Source organism: Clinocottus analis, unplaced genomic scaffold (assembly GCF_023055335.1).
Source record: "Clinocottus analis isolate CAN_PGR_092001 unplaced genomic scaffold, fCliAna1.0.p SCAF_3, whole genome shotgun sequence".
Classification (NCBI taxonomy): domain Eukaryota; kingdom Metazoa; phylum Chordata; class Actinopteri; order Perciformes; family Cottidae; genus Clinocottus; species Clinocottus analis.
In genome coordinates, this window is record NW_027176042.1 from 14,276,637 (window position 1) to 14,288,630 (window position 11,994).

Genomic DNA, 11,994 nt, shown 5'->3' on the forward strand with positions numbered 1-11,994 from the left:
AAATATACACAAAGAGGCTGTTAAGGTGAATTGTTTGGCTTGTTGATGTTTAGCCACCGTTAGCGACCTTCTTTTTTAAGATTCATAAAATATTCAAAATTCACTAGGTTGGTATTTGCTAATATATTGTGGCTTGTGTTAACCACAGACCTTATTTCAGGAATCTAACCAAAACCCCATATGCATCAAGACGTAGAAACCGGCAGGTTTCCTGCACCACACTATGCTCAGCATGAGAGTGTTTTTCCCACAATGTCCAACCATTTCATTATGGTCTCATTCCACATGTGGGAGATCCCTATTTAAGTTAAATTACTTCTGCATTCTTAGCTGCACAGCGTGTCGGTATCTCAGATGCTTATTTAGTTGTAGTTGTTGGTTCTGTCTCCTGACTGAGCTCAGATTAGACTGTGCTTTTTGTCAAAACATGGCTATTGTGTTTTTAAGTAAGTGATTTTAATTTGAAATCCTAGGCTGAGCGACAACACACTCAGACTCAACCCTCCAATGACACTACTATGTTCTAACCTAATGTTTGTTTTACAATGAGTGACTACTACTTTAGCTACTACTACTACTACTACTACTACTACTACCACTACTACTACTACTACCACTACTACCACTACTACTACTACTACATTTGCTCAAGTGAATCAAGAAACACAATCCGTTCTTCTTCCATTTTCTCTTCCATAAACCAAGTCGTGCTTATCTTTGTGTTGTGCAAAGAAAAGTGTAAAGACAGCAGACTTTCAACAGAATGTATTTAATATAGATCTACAATATATAGTGAGAGCAGTCTAATGAAAAGCATATTCTATGATTTTCATTTGTGTCTCTCAAAGAGGTTGCAGTTTATTCTTCAGCCTCCTTTCCCTGAAATTGACAGAAAAAGAAGAGAAGAAATCGTTAATGGCAGTATCGCCTATGGGTGGAAAATATTGTCATGTGACATGTGTGTAATTTGCTTCGTTTCAAATCCAAATTGAAATAGCTGCATACTCATGCATGTGAAATATTTCAAACATTAGTTCATTAAACTAATCATGCTGCTTTTCTGTAAGACTATCAATAACCATTTTCACTTTTACAACAGCTCACTGCCTGAGTTTTATGTATCACTTACTCTTCCAATGTCTCGACTCTTTGCTCTCAACTTGTTGACCTGAGTCTCAGCGATGTCAGCTCTCTCCTGAGCTTCCTCCATCTCATGCTGCACCTTCCTGTACCTGGACAGGTGAGTGTTGGCCTGCTCTTCCTGTGAGGAAAAATTCAACTCTGGAGTCAACATCCATCATCATTACTGACATAAAAGTGTGAATGTATTTTTTTTTTCCAGGTCTATAAGTTTATGACTCACAGCCTCCTCAGACTGCCTCTTGTAGGCCTTCACTTTCAACTGCAGCTTGTCCACCAGATCCTGCAGTCTGACAACATTCTTCTTGTCCTCTTCTGTCTGCAGAAATTCATGATAGAAATGTATTATTAGCATCTTTGTCTGACTATTATACCAATCGTTACAGAGCAAAACAACTGCCTACCTGATAGGTGAGCTCCTTCACTCTTCTTTCATATTTACGAACACCTTTGATAGCCTCGGCTCCTCGTCTCTGCTCGGCTTCAACTTCAGCTTCAAGCTCACGTACCTGAAATATAAACGATGTACATGAAGGGCAAGATTCTATATATTAAAAAAACAGTTGATATCAGATCACATTCGTCTTTACCCGAGCTTCCAGTTTTTGGAGCTGCTTCTTGCCGCCCTTCATGGCCAGATTCTCAGCTTCATCAAGGCGATGCTGCAGGTCCTTTACTGTCACCTCCAGGTTCTTCTTCATCCTCTCCAAATGAGAGCTGGTGTCCTGCTCCTTCTTCAGCTCTTCTGCCATCATGGCAGCCTGAAATGATGATTTTCATATTATTGGATATAAACCTATTACATTCTAATGTTTCAACTGCGAGAGTGTGTTCAATTGCGTAGAAATGCATACGGTTGACTCACATCAGTGATGGCCTTCTTGGCCTTGTCTTCAGCATTTCTTGCCTCCTGGACAGCATCTTCCACTTCACCCTGGATCTGGATGAGGTCAGCCTCCAACTTCTTCTTGGTGTTGATGAGGCTGGTATTCTATGATTAAAGAAGCTAAAATGAATTGTCATTTCTTGAACTATTGTAGAACATTCTTGTTTGTCAACATTTGAGCATACCTGAGAGTGCAGCAGTCCCACACGCTCGCTGGCATCAACCAGCTCCTGTTCAGCCACTTTGCGGCTTCTGTCCGTCTGCTCCAGTGCAGCTCTCAGCTCCTCGATCTCAGCCACCATCAGGTTGTTCCTGCGCTCCACCATGGCAACCTGCTCCCTCATGTCTTCCTGACCTCTTATGGCGTCATCAAGATGAAGTTGGGCATCCTGAATTGTAAAGCATTAAAAAGATATGTCAGCAAACACTTTCAGGATGTTTTCAAAGCAAGATGCTAAGCCACAAATCCTTTTGTGGACGTACCTTAAACTGTGCCTGCACGTTTCTCAGCTGTTTCTGGGCTTCAGCTGCCTGGCGGTTGGCGTGGCTCAGCTGAATCTCCATCTCGTTGAGGTCTCCCTCCATCTTCTTCTTGATTCTCAGGGCATCATTCCTGCTCCTGACTTCAGCATCCAAAGTGCTCTGCATGGACTCAATCACTCTCTGGCTGTTCCTCTTGATCTGGTCAATCTCCTCGTCTTTCTCTGCAAGTTTTCTGTCAATTTCACTCTTGACTTGGGTGAGTTCAAGCTGAATGCGCATCATCTTGGATTCTTCATGCTCAAGGGTAGCCTGTGAACAAGTGTGCTTACTTTATCAACTGGTGCGCATAACAGGTACTTCATTCAAAATATAGAAATGGAGGCCAAGTCCCAAAGAGGGAGAAATAGCATTGTGTCAAATCCAACACCTTTACAAGATGAGTCTGAGAGGCTCCGCAAAAGCTCTGCTAATATTTACCTCTGCCTCCTCCAGAGCAGTCTGGATCTCTGACTTCTCAATTTCCACTGTCTTCTTTCCCTTCTCGAGCTCATGAATCGTTTTACCGCAGTCACCAAGTTGTTCACTCAAATCTGCGATCTCCTCTGTTGGAGCAGATTCATAAAGTATACATTTTAGATAGTGAAGCAGTATAAAAAATATAAATTAACAAAGACACTTTAGATAAATTGATTTGCTGCTTCTTATTTCTTTTGGGAAAACATAATAATGATCTTACGTTGCAGGTTCTTGTTCTCTCTCTTCAAGGTCTCCAGGTGGTCCAAAGCTTCTTCATAAGAGTTTTTTAGCTTGAACATCTCAGTGCTGAGAGAACGAGATTCTTTTAAAGCTCCCTCAAGCTCTGCCTGGCTTTCCTCATACTTCTGCTTCCACTCTGCAAGTATCTGAAACATAAACAGACCCATGTGTGTCAGTCATTGACAAGTTATACTCATTTAAACAAAAAGGCAAAGATAGAAATCTAACCTTGTCAAAGTTCCTTTGCTTCTTGTCGAGGTTAGCAGCCAGAGCATTAGCTCTCTCCACGTCAATCATCATGTCTTCCACTTCACCCTGCAGTCTCTGTTTTGTCTTTTCCAGAGAAGCACACTTTGCATTCACAGCCTCGATGGATTCTTCTGCATCCTGAAGACGCTGGGCGAGCTTTTTCCTGTTAAACCATACAGTAAACAGGATCTGTGATGATTTACTGAATCAGTGCATGTGGAAACAGGGTGATTTCAGGACTGGTCCTTACTTCGCCTCCTCCAGCTCCTCAGTGCGCTGGATGGCATCGGTCTCGTATTTGGCTCTCCACTGAGCCACCTCGCTGTTGGCCTTTGACATTGCCCTCTGCAGCTCAGATTTGGCCTCCTGCTCCTCCTCATACTGCTCTCGGAGCAGGTCGCAGTCGTGACGCGCTGACTGAACAGCATGAGCCAGGGCGTTCTTGGCCTTTAAAACAAAGGAGCATCTCATTAATATTTGATACCAATTTTCTGATGGCCCTTTTCTCTGTAATAATTCTGCTGATTCCATAGACTTTTACCTTAACTTCCTCCTCTATATGCCTCTTCAGCTCCTCAATCTGCTGAGTGTACGCCTGCTTGGCTCTCGTCAGCTGAGAAACAAAAGCTTCTTTCTCCTCCAGCTGACGCGTACATTCACCTAATCAAAGATATTATTGAACTTAATCAGAAAAAAATTATAACAGTTTACGTAATAATGTAAAGTAAGGTTTTCCTCTTGGGCTATCATATTGAACAGAGATACATTTAGAAAGTTTAGAGGTCATGACATGTGCTGCTATGTGCAATCTGCAACAAATATGACAATATAACACTTTAAAATGTAATGTATGCAACAGGAGCTTAGTTTTGAACACCCCAAACTATCATAATTATACCATTTTCAGTTTGAAGTCTTGCTTTCTGTGTACTCAGGTCGTTCAGATGACGAACATTTTCATCATTCTTGGATTTGAGCTCACTCAGCTGATCTTCTAATGTCCTGCACATTTTTTCAAGGTTTGCCTGGTAAAAATAAAACATATATATATTTATGAAACTATTACCATTATATTTAGCTTTCTGTAAGAAAATGTACTTTTCTCACCTTTGATTTGGCAATGGACTCCATATTGCTGCTGAGGTCGTCGATCTCCATCTTGTATTCACTTTTCTCTTTCTCCAGCTTCTGCTTGACTCTCTGGAGGTTATCAATCTGTTCTCCCAGCTCCGCCACACTGTCAGCCTGCTTCTTGCGGAGAGCTGCAGCCGTGGCCTCGTGCTGCAGCGTGGACTCTTCCAGATCACGACGCAGTTTCTGGAACTCGGCCTCACGCTTCTTGTTCATCTCGATCTGAACAGACGTTGCTCCACCAGCTTCTTCCAGCCGCTCGCTGATCTCCTCAAGTTCCCTGGAAAGATCCGACCTCTGCTTCTCCACCTTGGCCCGAGCAGCCCGATCAGCCTCAATCTCCTCCTCCAGCTCCTCAATACGAGCCTAAAGCACAAAAAGTTTAAGTGAATACCATTTATTTGATAGTTGAATGTTCCTGTTACCTCCGACTAGTACTCAAAATGTTACCTGGAGTTCCTTGATCTTTTTCTGGAGTTGGATTCCAAGAGTTTGCTCATCCTCAATCTTACCGAGAATCTGGCTCATCTCAAAGTCCTTCCTGCACAGGACAGAATAAATTGTTGCATTTAAGTTACGTGTAAGTAGTGCCTTCAATAACGTAAGTAGAAGGATGGTGTTTTGTTATACATACTTCTTTATTTTCTCATCAGACTGCTGCTTGTCATTCTCCAGATCCATTATGGATTCTTGTGCCAGTTTTAGATCACCTTCAAGCTTTCTTTTTGCTCGCTCAAGGTCCATACGGAGTTTCTTCTCTTGCTCCAAGGAACCTTCAAGCTGTCCGTGAAAAATATATTTCATCAAATTTAAGTTACAATTGTTAATATTTTCAGAAAATCATACTCCATCTTTGTTGATGTATAGTTTAGTGCTGTATGTAGTCCAGCCCAATTGTGTCAAGATGATAATAGTTTTACTTTAATGTTTCTTACAATGTGCAACTCAAAGTTGTATTAAGTAAGCATTAACTGTGACAGATAACCAGATAATCAAAATTTGTCGATAAAACCACAGTCATATTGTCCGTGCTTTTAAACGAGGGTGTCCCCAAACAAACCTTGATTGAGATCATTTAAAAAAAACGTTAAACTTTGTTTTTTATACTTCAGATATAACTTACATCGTCCACTTGCTGCTCCAGCTTGGTTTTGGCCTTTGTAAGACTGTTGACTTTGTCTTCCTCGGCCTGCAGATCATCAAGGGTCTGCTGATGGGCCTCTTGGAGGGCTTTCTTCTCTTTGGTCAACTTGACAATGCTCTCATCTTGAGATGCCATTTCCTCAACCAGGTTTTTAACCTGTATTCACAATATTGTTAATTTACTTTAACAATATTGTTAAAGTATGGGAAAGCATTTTACAAGAGCCAACTTTAGGACCTCATGGAAGAGTTACCAACCTTGTTCTCAGTGGCATGCTTCTCTTTTTCTACTTTGGCCAGGGTGAGCTCCAAGTCATCAATGTCTTTCTTCAACTCGGAGCACTCGTCCTCCAGCTTCCTCTTCTTTGCAGTCAGCTCAGCATTCATTTCCTCCTCATCCTCCAGTCTCTCAGACGTCTCTTTGAGTTTGGCCTCAAGCTGGATTTTTGATTTAATGAGCCCCTCACACCTTTCCTCTGCATCACTGAGGGTTTCACCTTCCTAGATGTGATACGACATAACATTAACATAATATTTATTTAACTTTAAAACCAGGATCTCAGAGAAAGCAATTCCCGCATTCTTTGCAACGTACAGACTGAATTTGTAGCTGCAAGTCATTCTTCTCCTGCAGCAGGGAAACCATCTTCTCCTCCAGTTCTTTCTTCTTAGCCAGAGCCTTTGCTAGATCCTCTTTCATCTTTCCAAAGTCTTCTTTCATTTGGGCCATTTCTTTCTCAGTTTCTGCACTCTTCAGCAGAGGTTTAATCTTGAAGTACAGCTTCATCCATGGCCATGTTTTGACATTCATGAATGAGCGAATGTTGTACTGGACGGAGTAGATTGCCTCTCTGACAATAACAAAGAAGAAAATGTAATAGAAAATGTGAAAAAGTTGCAGACTTTTACAACACGCTTTACATTTTCAGACAACATCAATAACAGACACAGTACCTGCGCTCCATCATCTTGACAAACTCTCTCCTCATGAGGTAACCTCTGCTGAGAGCCTGAGTCATTGTGACCAGCTCAGCCAGTTTCTCATCTCTCATCTCCTCCAGAGTTCCCAGCAGACCGGCTTTGAAGAACACCTGCGAGTCAATGATTATAATTGTCTTTAAGTAATTCATTATTTATGATAGTTAATGTTATACCTCTACCTAAATCAAGTCCTCTATACCTTGGTGTGCCCAAACTTGTACTGAGTCTGGTCCACATCGATGGATCCTAGCAGCTTCTCTGAGGCTTTCTTGTTGTCAATGAATTGTCCCTCAGGGATGACACTAGCATTCAATACTTTGTATCTGAAAGTAAATATATTTTACAGTGAGATGACAATTTGAGATTTCCATTTTTCAATGACTGCCAATGTCATATTTCCGCTACCTCTGCTTGAAGTCACCGTAGAGGATTCTGCTGGGGAAACCTTTCCTGCAAATCCTGATGCCTTCCAGCACACCGTTACACCTCAGCTGGTGGATGACCAGGAAGTTCTCCATGAGACCTATGATCATGTATTATATGTAATGAATTAATAGTAGTACTAGAAATGGTCAAATTCCATGACACATTGTTATTTGTGTTGCCTTTTGTCTCTAATTTCAATAAATGTATCAATTTAGTCAACATTGACACAAAGCGCACATACCTGGTGTCTTTGATTCATTGGGAATCAGGCAGCGCACAAAATGAGGATGTGTGCATCTCAAATTTGTCATCAGCTTGCCCAAATTCTCCTGAAGAATTAAAAGGATATTTCATTGGCAAAAGGCTCTAAATTAGTGCAATGAAGTATGGGAGTCCTTCTTTTATATCTTACCCTGAACAATGCAGACACTGTCTGGAAAGAACCACCCTTCTTCTTGCCACCTTTCTTTGAGCTACTGTCAGCTGTGCAATGACAATTACATAAAATTATTCCATTTAACACAAATACATTTGCATTATTTTATATTGCATAATATAAAGACAGATAACAGCATGTACCTTCTGATCCGGCATGTGCTAAATAGAGGTGAGCCAACAGTTTGACTGAAGACTTCTGGTAGAGCTGAACCACTGAGTCGTTCAGGGGGTCTTTGTTCTTATCCAGCCAGCCAGTGATGTTGTAGTCAACAGTGCCAGCATAGTGCACCAGGGCGAAATGGGCCTCAGCTTTGCCTTTGGCAGGTTTGGGCTTCTCAAAAGCCTTGGTTTTACCAAGATGCTGGTCATACAGTTTGTTCTTGAAGGTGGTGTCTGATGCCTTGGGGAACATACACTCCTCTTCAAGGATGGAGAAGATGCCCATTGGCTGTTATGATGAAATGATTATTTAATACAAAAGATTTCAAGTCGTCAAATAGTTTTCTGTGTTTGTGAATATTCAGCATGCCTCTCACCTTCTCAATCAGCTCAATGCAGGCAGCCAAGTCCATACCAAAGTCAATGAACTCCCATTCAATCCCCTCTTTCTTGTACTCTTCTTGCTCCAGGACAAACATGTGGTGGTTGAAAAACTGTTGCAGCTTTTCATTGGTGAAGTTGATGCACAGCTGCTCCAAGCTGTTGTACTGCACACATGAACATATCACAGGTCAGTAAAGACCTTACGTGACAGCTTTAAATGAAGATGCATAAGAGTATGCATCAATCAGTCAAACAAACTCACGTCAAAAATTTCAAACCCAGCAATATCCAGGACACCGATGAAGAACTGTCTGGGCTGCTTGGTATCCAGCATCTCATTAATTCTGACGACCATCCACAAGAACATCTTCTCATAGACAGACTTGCAGAGAGCACTGACGGAATTGTTGACCTGAATTTTTACAGATACAATATAGATTTAAAAAATATCATTAATCAAAGTTTCAAGGGTCAAACAGAATATCGCGTCAAGATTCACAAGACTGCATGTAATAGTTTTACCTGAGGCACAGTCTGGCCCTTAGTCACAAACTCATTTCCGACTTTCACCCTCGGGTAGCACAGTGCCTTCAGTACATCAGCCGAGTTCAAGCCCATGAGGTAGGCAATTTTGTCAGCGACTGCAAAGAAGCAAAAATGTAGTGGTAAGAGGTAATTTTATAGTGGTTATTAAATGTTTGAATTCATACTTTTTCACTTGTTTTCAAAAGCAACATACCCTCATTGCCATCGGGCTCAGCCTGCTCTTCACGCTGTTTTTGCTTGAACTTCAACGCTCCGTGATGCATCACGGCGCCGGTCAGCTTGTAAATTCCGGCCTTTTCATCAGCACTGAAGCCCAGGATGTCGATGGCAGTCTGTGAGTATTCAAAGAAAAGCAATAAGTTATGCTCTATATTGCTGATCTATAATTAAAACATTTCTAAATTAATACATTTCTTGAGGGTCTCGACGTGTAGATTTTCTTACATCAGTGGCAATGAACTCCTCAACATCGTCAATACTCTTGACAGTGATTTCACCTTGACTAATCATGGGATAGTCGAATGGATTGGTGGTGATGAGGAGAGCCTCTGAAAAAAAAGCCATTCTGGTTAGTTCTTGTCAGCACACGTACAGCAGGTAATAATTGGTCTTTGAAAATCTAAAAAGTCTCACCTATCAGCTCAGGTTTGTGGCCTGTCATGAGCTGATAGAAGATGTGGTAGCTCCTCTCTGCAGACAGCTGGAACGTCACTCGAGACTTCTCCAGTAGATCTGTCGATCACAGTGAGACACCAGTCAGTTTTGTTCAATGAACTAAACAAAAACAAACGGAAGTATCTGCTTTATTGTTTCTACACTCACATGTTTCAATGTCGGCTGAGGCCAGCTTCCCAGTTGTTCCAAAATGGATTCTGATGAATTTACCCTGTTAAAAAAAAGGACTTTAGATTAGTATTATAACTTATTGCATTCTGATATTGTTCAAAAAGAATCAGGTACACTTACAAAGCGGGATGAGTTGTCATTCCTCACAGTCTTGGCATTACCATATGCCTCCAGCAGGGGATTGGCTGCAATGATTTGATCCTCCAGCGACCCCTTCATTCAGAAAGCAATTAATGGAAACATTCATACTTCATCCACTGATAGTTCAAGACGATCACAATCAATTTATGTGTCAGCTTTGTTGACACCTTTTCCTGAAACAGATTTATTCATTTACCTTTATTTTTCCAGCGGTCTGCGGCTCTGCTTTCTTTCCTCCAGCCACTGCGATTGTCGCAAAGTACTGAATGACTCTTTTGGTGTTGACAGTCTTTCCTGCACCAGATTCTCCACTTAGAGCAAAAAAAGATGAATTAGCACCAGACACATCTCTTTGAAGGTAAACTGAACAAACCTTGAAAAAAAACTTAACTTGTGATATGAAGCATCCTGTCTATGTTGTGGTATGTTTATGTCAAATAATATATAGTTTGCTGAAACTTTTCTTCGACATTGAGTTACAATAATTTCAGGATTACTTTCTGTTAAACAAACAATTTATAAGACGTACGTGATAAGGATGGACTGGTTATCCCGGTCTGTAAAACAAAACAAAAGTTACATACTTTCAGATTACTTCCATAACTGTATTTTATTTATTCTGACATTTGCTAGAAATGTACCAATCATGTGAAGTTATAATAACCCATTATTCCAAGGCTTTGAAAACAAAACAAAAAAAATGCTTCTGTTTGATAATTGCTTAATAGATTCGTGTTTTGAAGTTCAAAACATTTTATATATACTGTAATAGTTGCTTTCTTCTTGTGCGATTTTTCATTTAAAACATACAAAGTTTCAAAACACTTGTCACACACCAGTGAGCATGAACTGATAGGCGTTATCAGAGATGGAGAAGATGTGGGGTGGAGCTTCAATCCTCTTTTTGCCTCTGTATCCTTGCACAACTGCTGCATCGTACACTGGGAGCCACTTGTAGGGGTTCACAGTCACGCAGAACAGCCCCGAGTAGGTCTGTGAAGACAGAGAGGATTTTTACTGAGGTCTTCCTTTAGTGATCGTTTGGTCTCGTGATGTGATGACGAGGTCAACACTCACGTAGATCATCCATGCTGCATATCGCTCTTTGAGGTTATACAGCACAGACGGCTCACTGAGGTGGGTCATCATGGCCATGTCCTCAATCTTGTCGTACTTTGGAGGGTTCATGGGGAAGATCTCAGTGTCTTTTACAGTGAGAGTCTGTAACAAGGACAGCAACAACACAGGACTTCAGTTTTTACAGTGGAGAGCAAGCGGGTCAGTATTCATTATTATTTGTATTGCAGTCAGAGGAATCATAGAACCACTAAGAAATATCAGTTTAAAATATTTTCACCTTTTATCTTTTGGGTTTATTACAGATAAACATAGTTTAGTACATCATTAGTTCTCTCACAAGACCTTTATGCACTGGTATTTCAATGAATACCAAATATAAAACGGCACACAGTCACTCTTGACAGTTTATTTTTGAAATTAAAACTGTTTGACTGTTTGTTTTATCCTGTTGTCATCTCGCTCACCTTTCCACCACCGAGAAGCTCCACGGTGGCTTTGCCCCCATCTCTCTTAGTGAGTTTCCCCTTGAGGTACATCTCAGCGGGCTCAGTCACAAAATATGCCGTTTTAGCATCAAAGGGAGTGTTTTGAGCTTCAATTCTCTCCCTTTCAGATTTCCGGAGATAAAGGGCCGCCGGGCCAAAACACTGCATTTCAGCGTCCGTACTCATGGTGACTCCTTCCTGCAAGTATGTAAAAACAGGACAGCAGTCTTGTACGTCAGTCATCAGCCTTTCTTCTCATGGGGGTATTTTACTAATGAACAAAGCTGTTAACTTTTTTGAATGATATACTCAAGTGACGAACAGAAAAAATGGACAATGCCATAGCTTTACTTATTTATGTTTCATGCTTAATGGAAAAGTTAAGCATAAAAGCAGTTCACAGTTTGTAACTACAGGGTAACATTGCTGTTACATTTTCCATTCACTGTATAACATACCATCTATGTTGTTGCCATGACTTGTTACTAGATGCACTAGACACTTTGGTGTAAGGTAAAAGGTACAACGTCTTTCTTATTTCTAATTATCCAGACACATACTAAAAATAAATATGTTAATTAATTTGGTACCAAGTCCACACAAGATTAAGATTAAGACAGTTAGGACCACATGTAGAATGATGAAAAATGTTCTTAAACAAAATGAAACAGTAAAATAAATCACCTTCTTCCCTCCCCTTCAGATGAATAGTAGTGATGG

At 40.8% G+C, this 11,994-nt stretch overlaps 1 protein-coding gene across 1 annotated transcript; it reads right to left on the reverse strand.

The window, feature by feature from the left end:
• Window positions 1-773: 773 nt before the first annotated feature.
• On the reverse strand, window positions 774-11,460 carry LOC137795896 (myosin heavy chain, fast skeletal muscle). Its single transcript, XM_068593450.1, has 39 exons — window positions 11,254-11,460; window positions 10,787-10,930; window positions 10,546-10,702; window positions 10,239-10,266; window positions 9,906-10,020; window positions 9,689-9,781; window positions 9,545-9,608; window positions 9,356-9,454; window positions 9,167-9,270; window positions 8,916-9,054; window positions 8,699-8,817; window positions 8,439-8,588; window positions 8,170-8,340; window positions 7,775-8,081; window positions 7,608-7,678; window positions 7,437-7,524; window positions 7,175-7,292; window positions 6,969-7,092; window positions 6,743-6,879; window positions 6,384-6,639; window positions 6,047-6,289; window positions 5,769-5,945; window positions 5,280-5,425; window positions 5,096-5,186; window positions 4,622-5,011; window positions 4,413-4,539; window positions 4,056-4,174; window positions 3,765-3,961; window positions 3,494-3,677; window positions 3,246-3,411; window positions 2,987-3,111; window positions 2,510-2,818; window positions 2,212-2,415; window positions 2,006-2,131; window positions 1,731-1,901; window positions 1,545-1,649; window positions 1,364-1,459; window positions 1,130-1,261; window positions 774-879 (listed from the first exon to the last, which is right to left on the reverse strand). The coding sequence occupies exons 1-39, from the start codon at window positions 11,458-11,460 to the stop codon at window positions 859-861; spliced, it is 5,820 nt and encodes a 1,939-aa protein (XP_068449551.1). The 3' UTR covers window positions 774-858.
• Between the last annotated feature and the right edge of the window lie 534 nt (window positions 11,461-11,994).

Bases quoted from the DNA above. Each gene is read 5' to 3' on its own strand.
- LOC137795896 (XM_068593450.1), bottom strand. From the start codon at position 11,460: ATGAGTACGGACGCTGAAATGCAGTGTTTTGGCCCGGCGGCCCTTTAT. The intron at 9,782-9,905 runs GTAAATGAATAA...TTCTGAATGAAG, and splicing joins AGACCGCTGGAAAAATAAAG to GGGTCGCTGGAGGATCAAAT. The intron at 2,819-2,986 runs GTAAATATTAGC...ACTTGTTCACAG, and splicing joins CTGCTCTGGAGGAGGCAGAG to GCTACCCTTGAGCATGAAGA.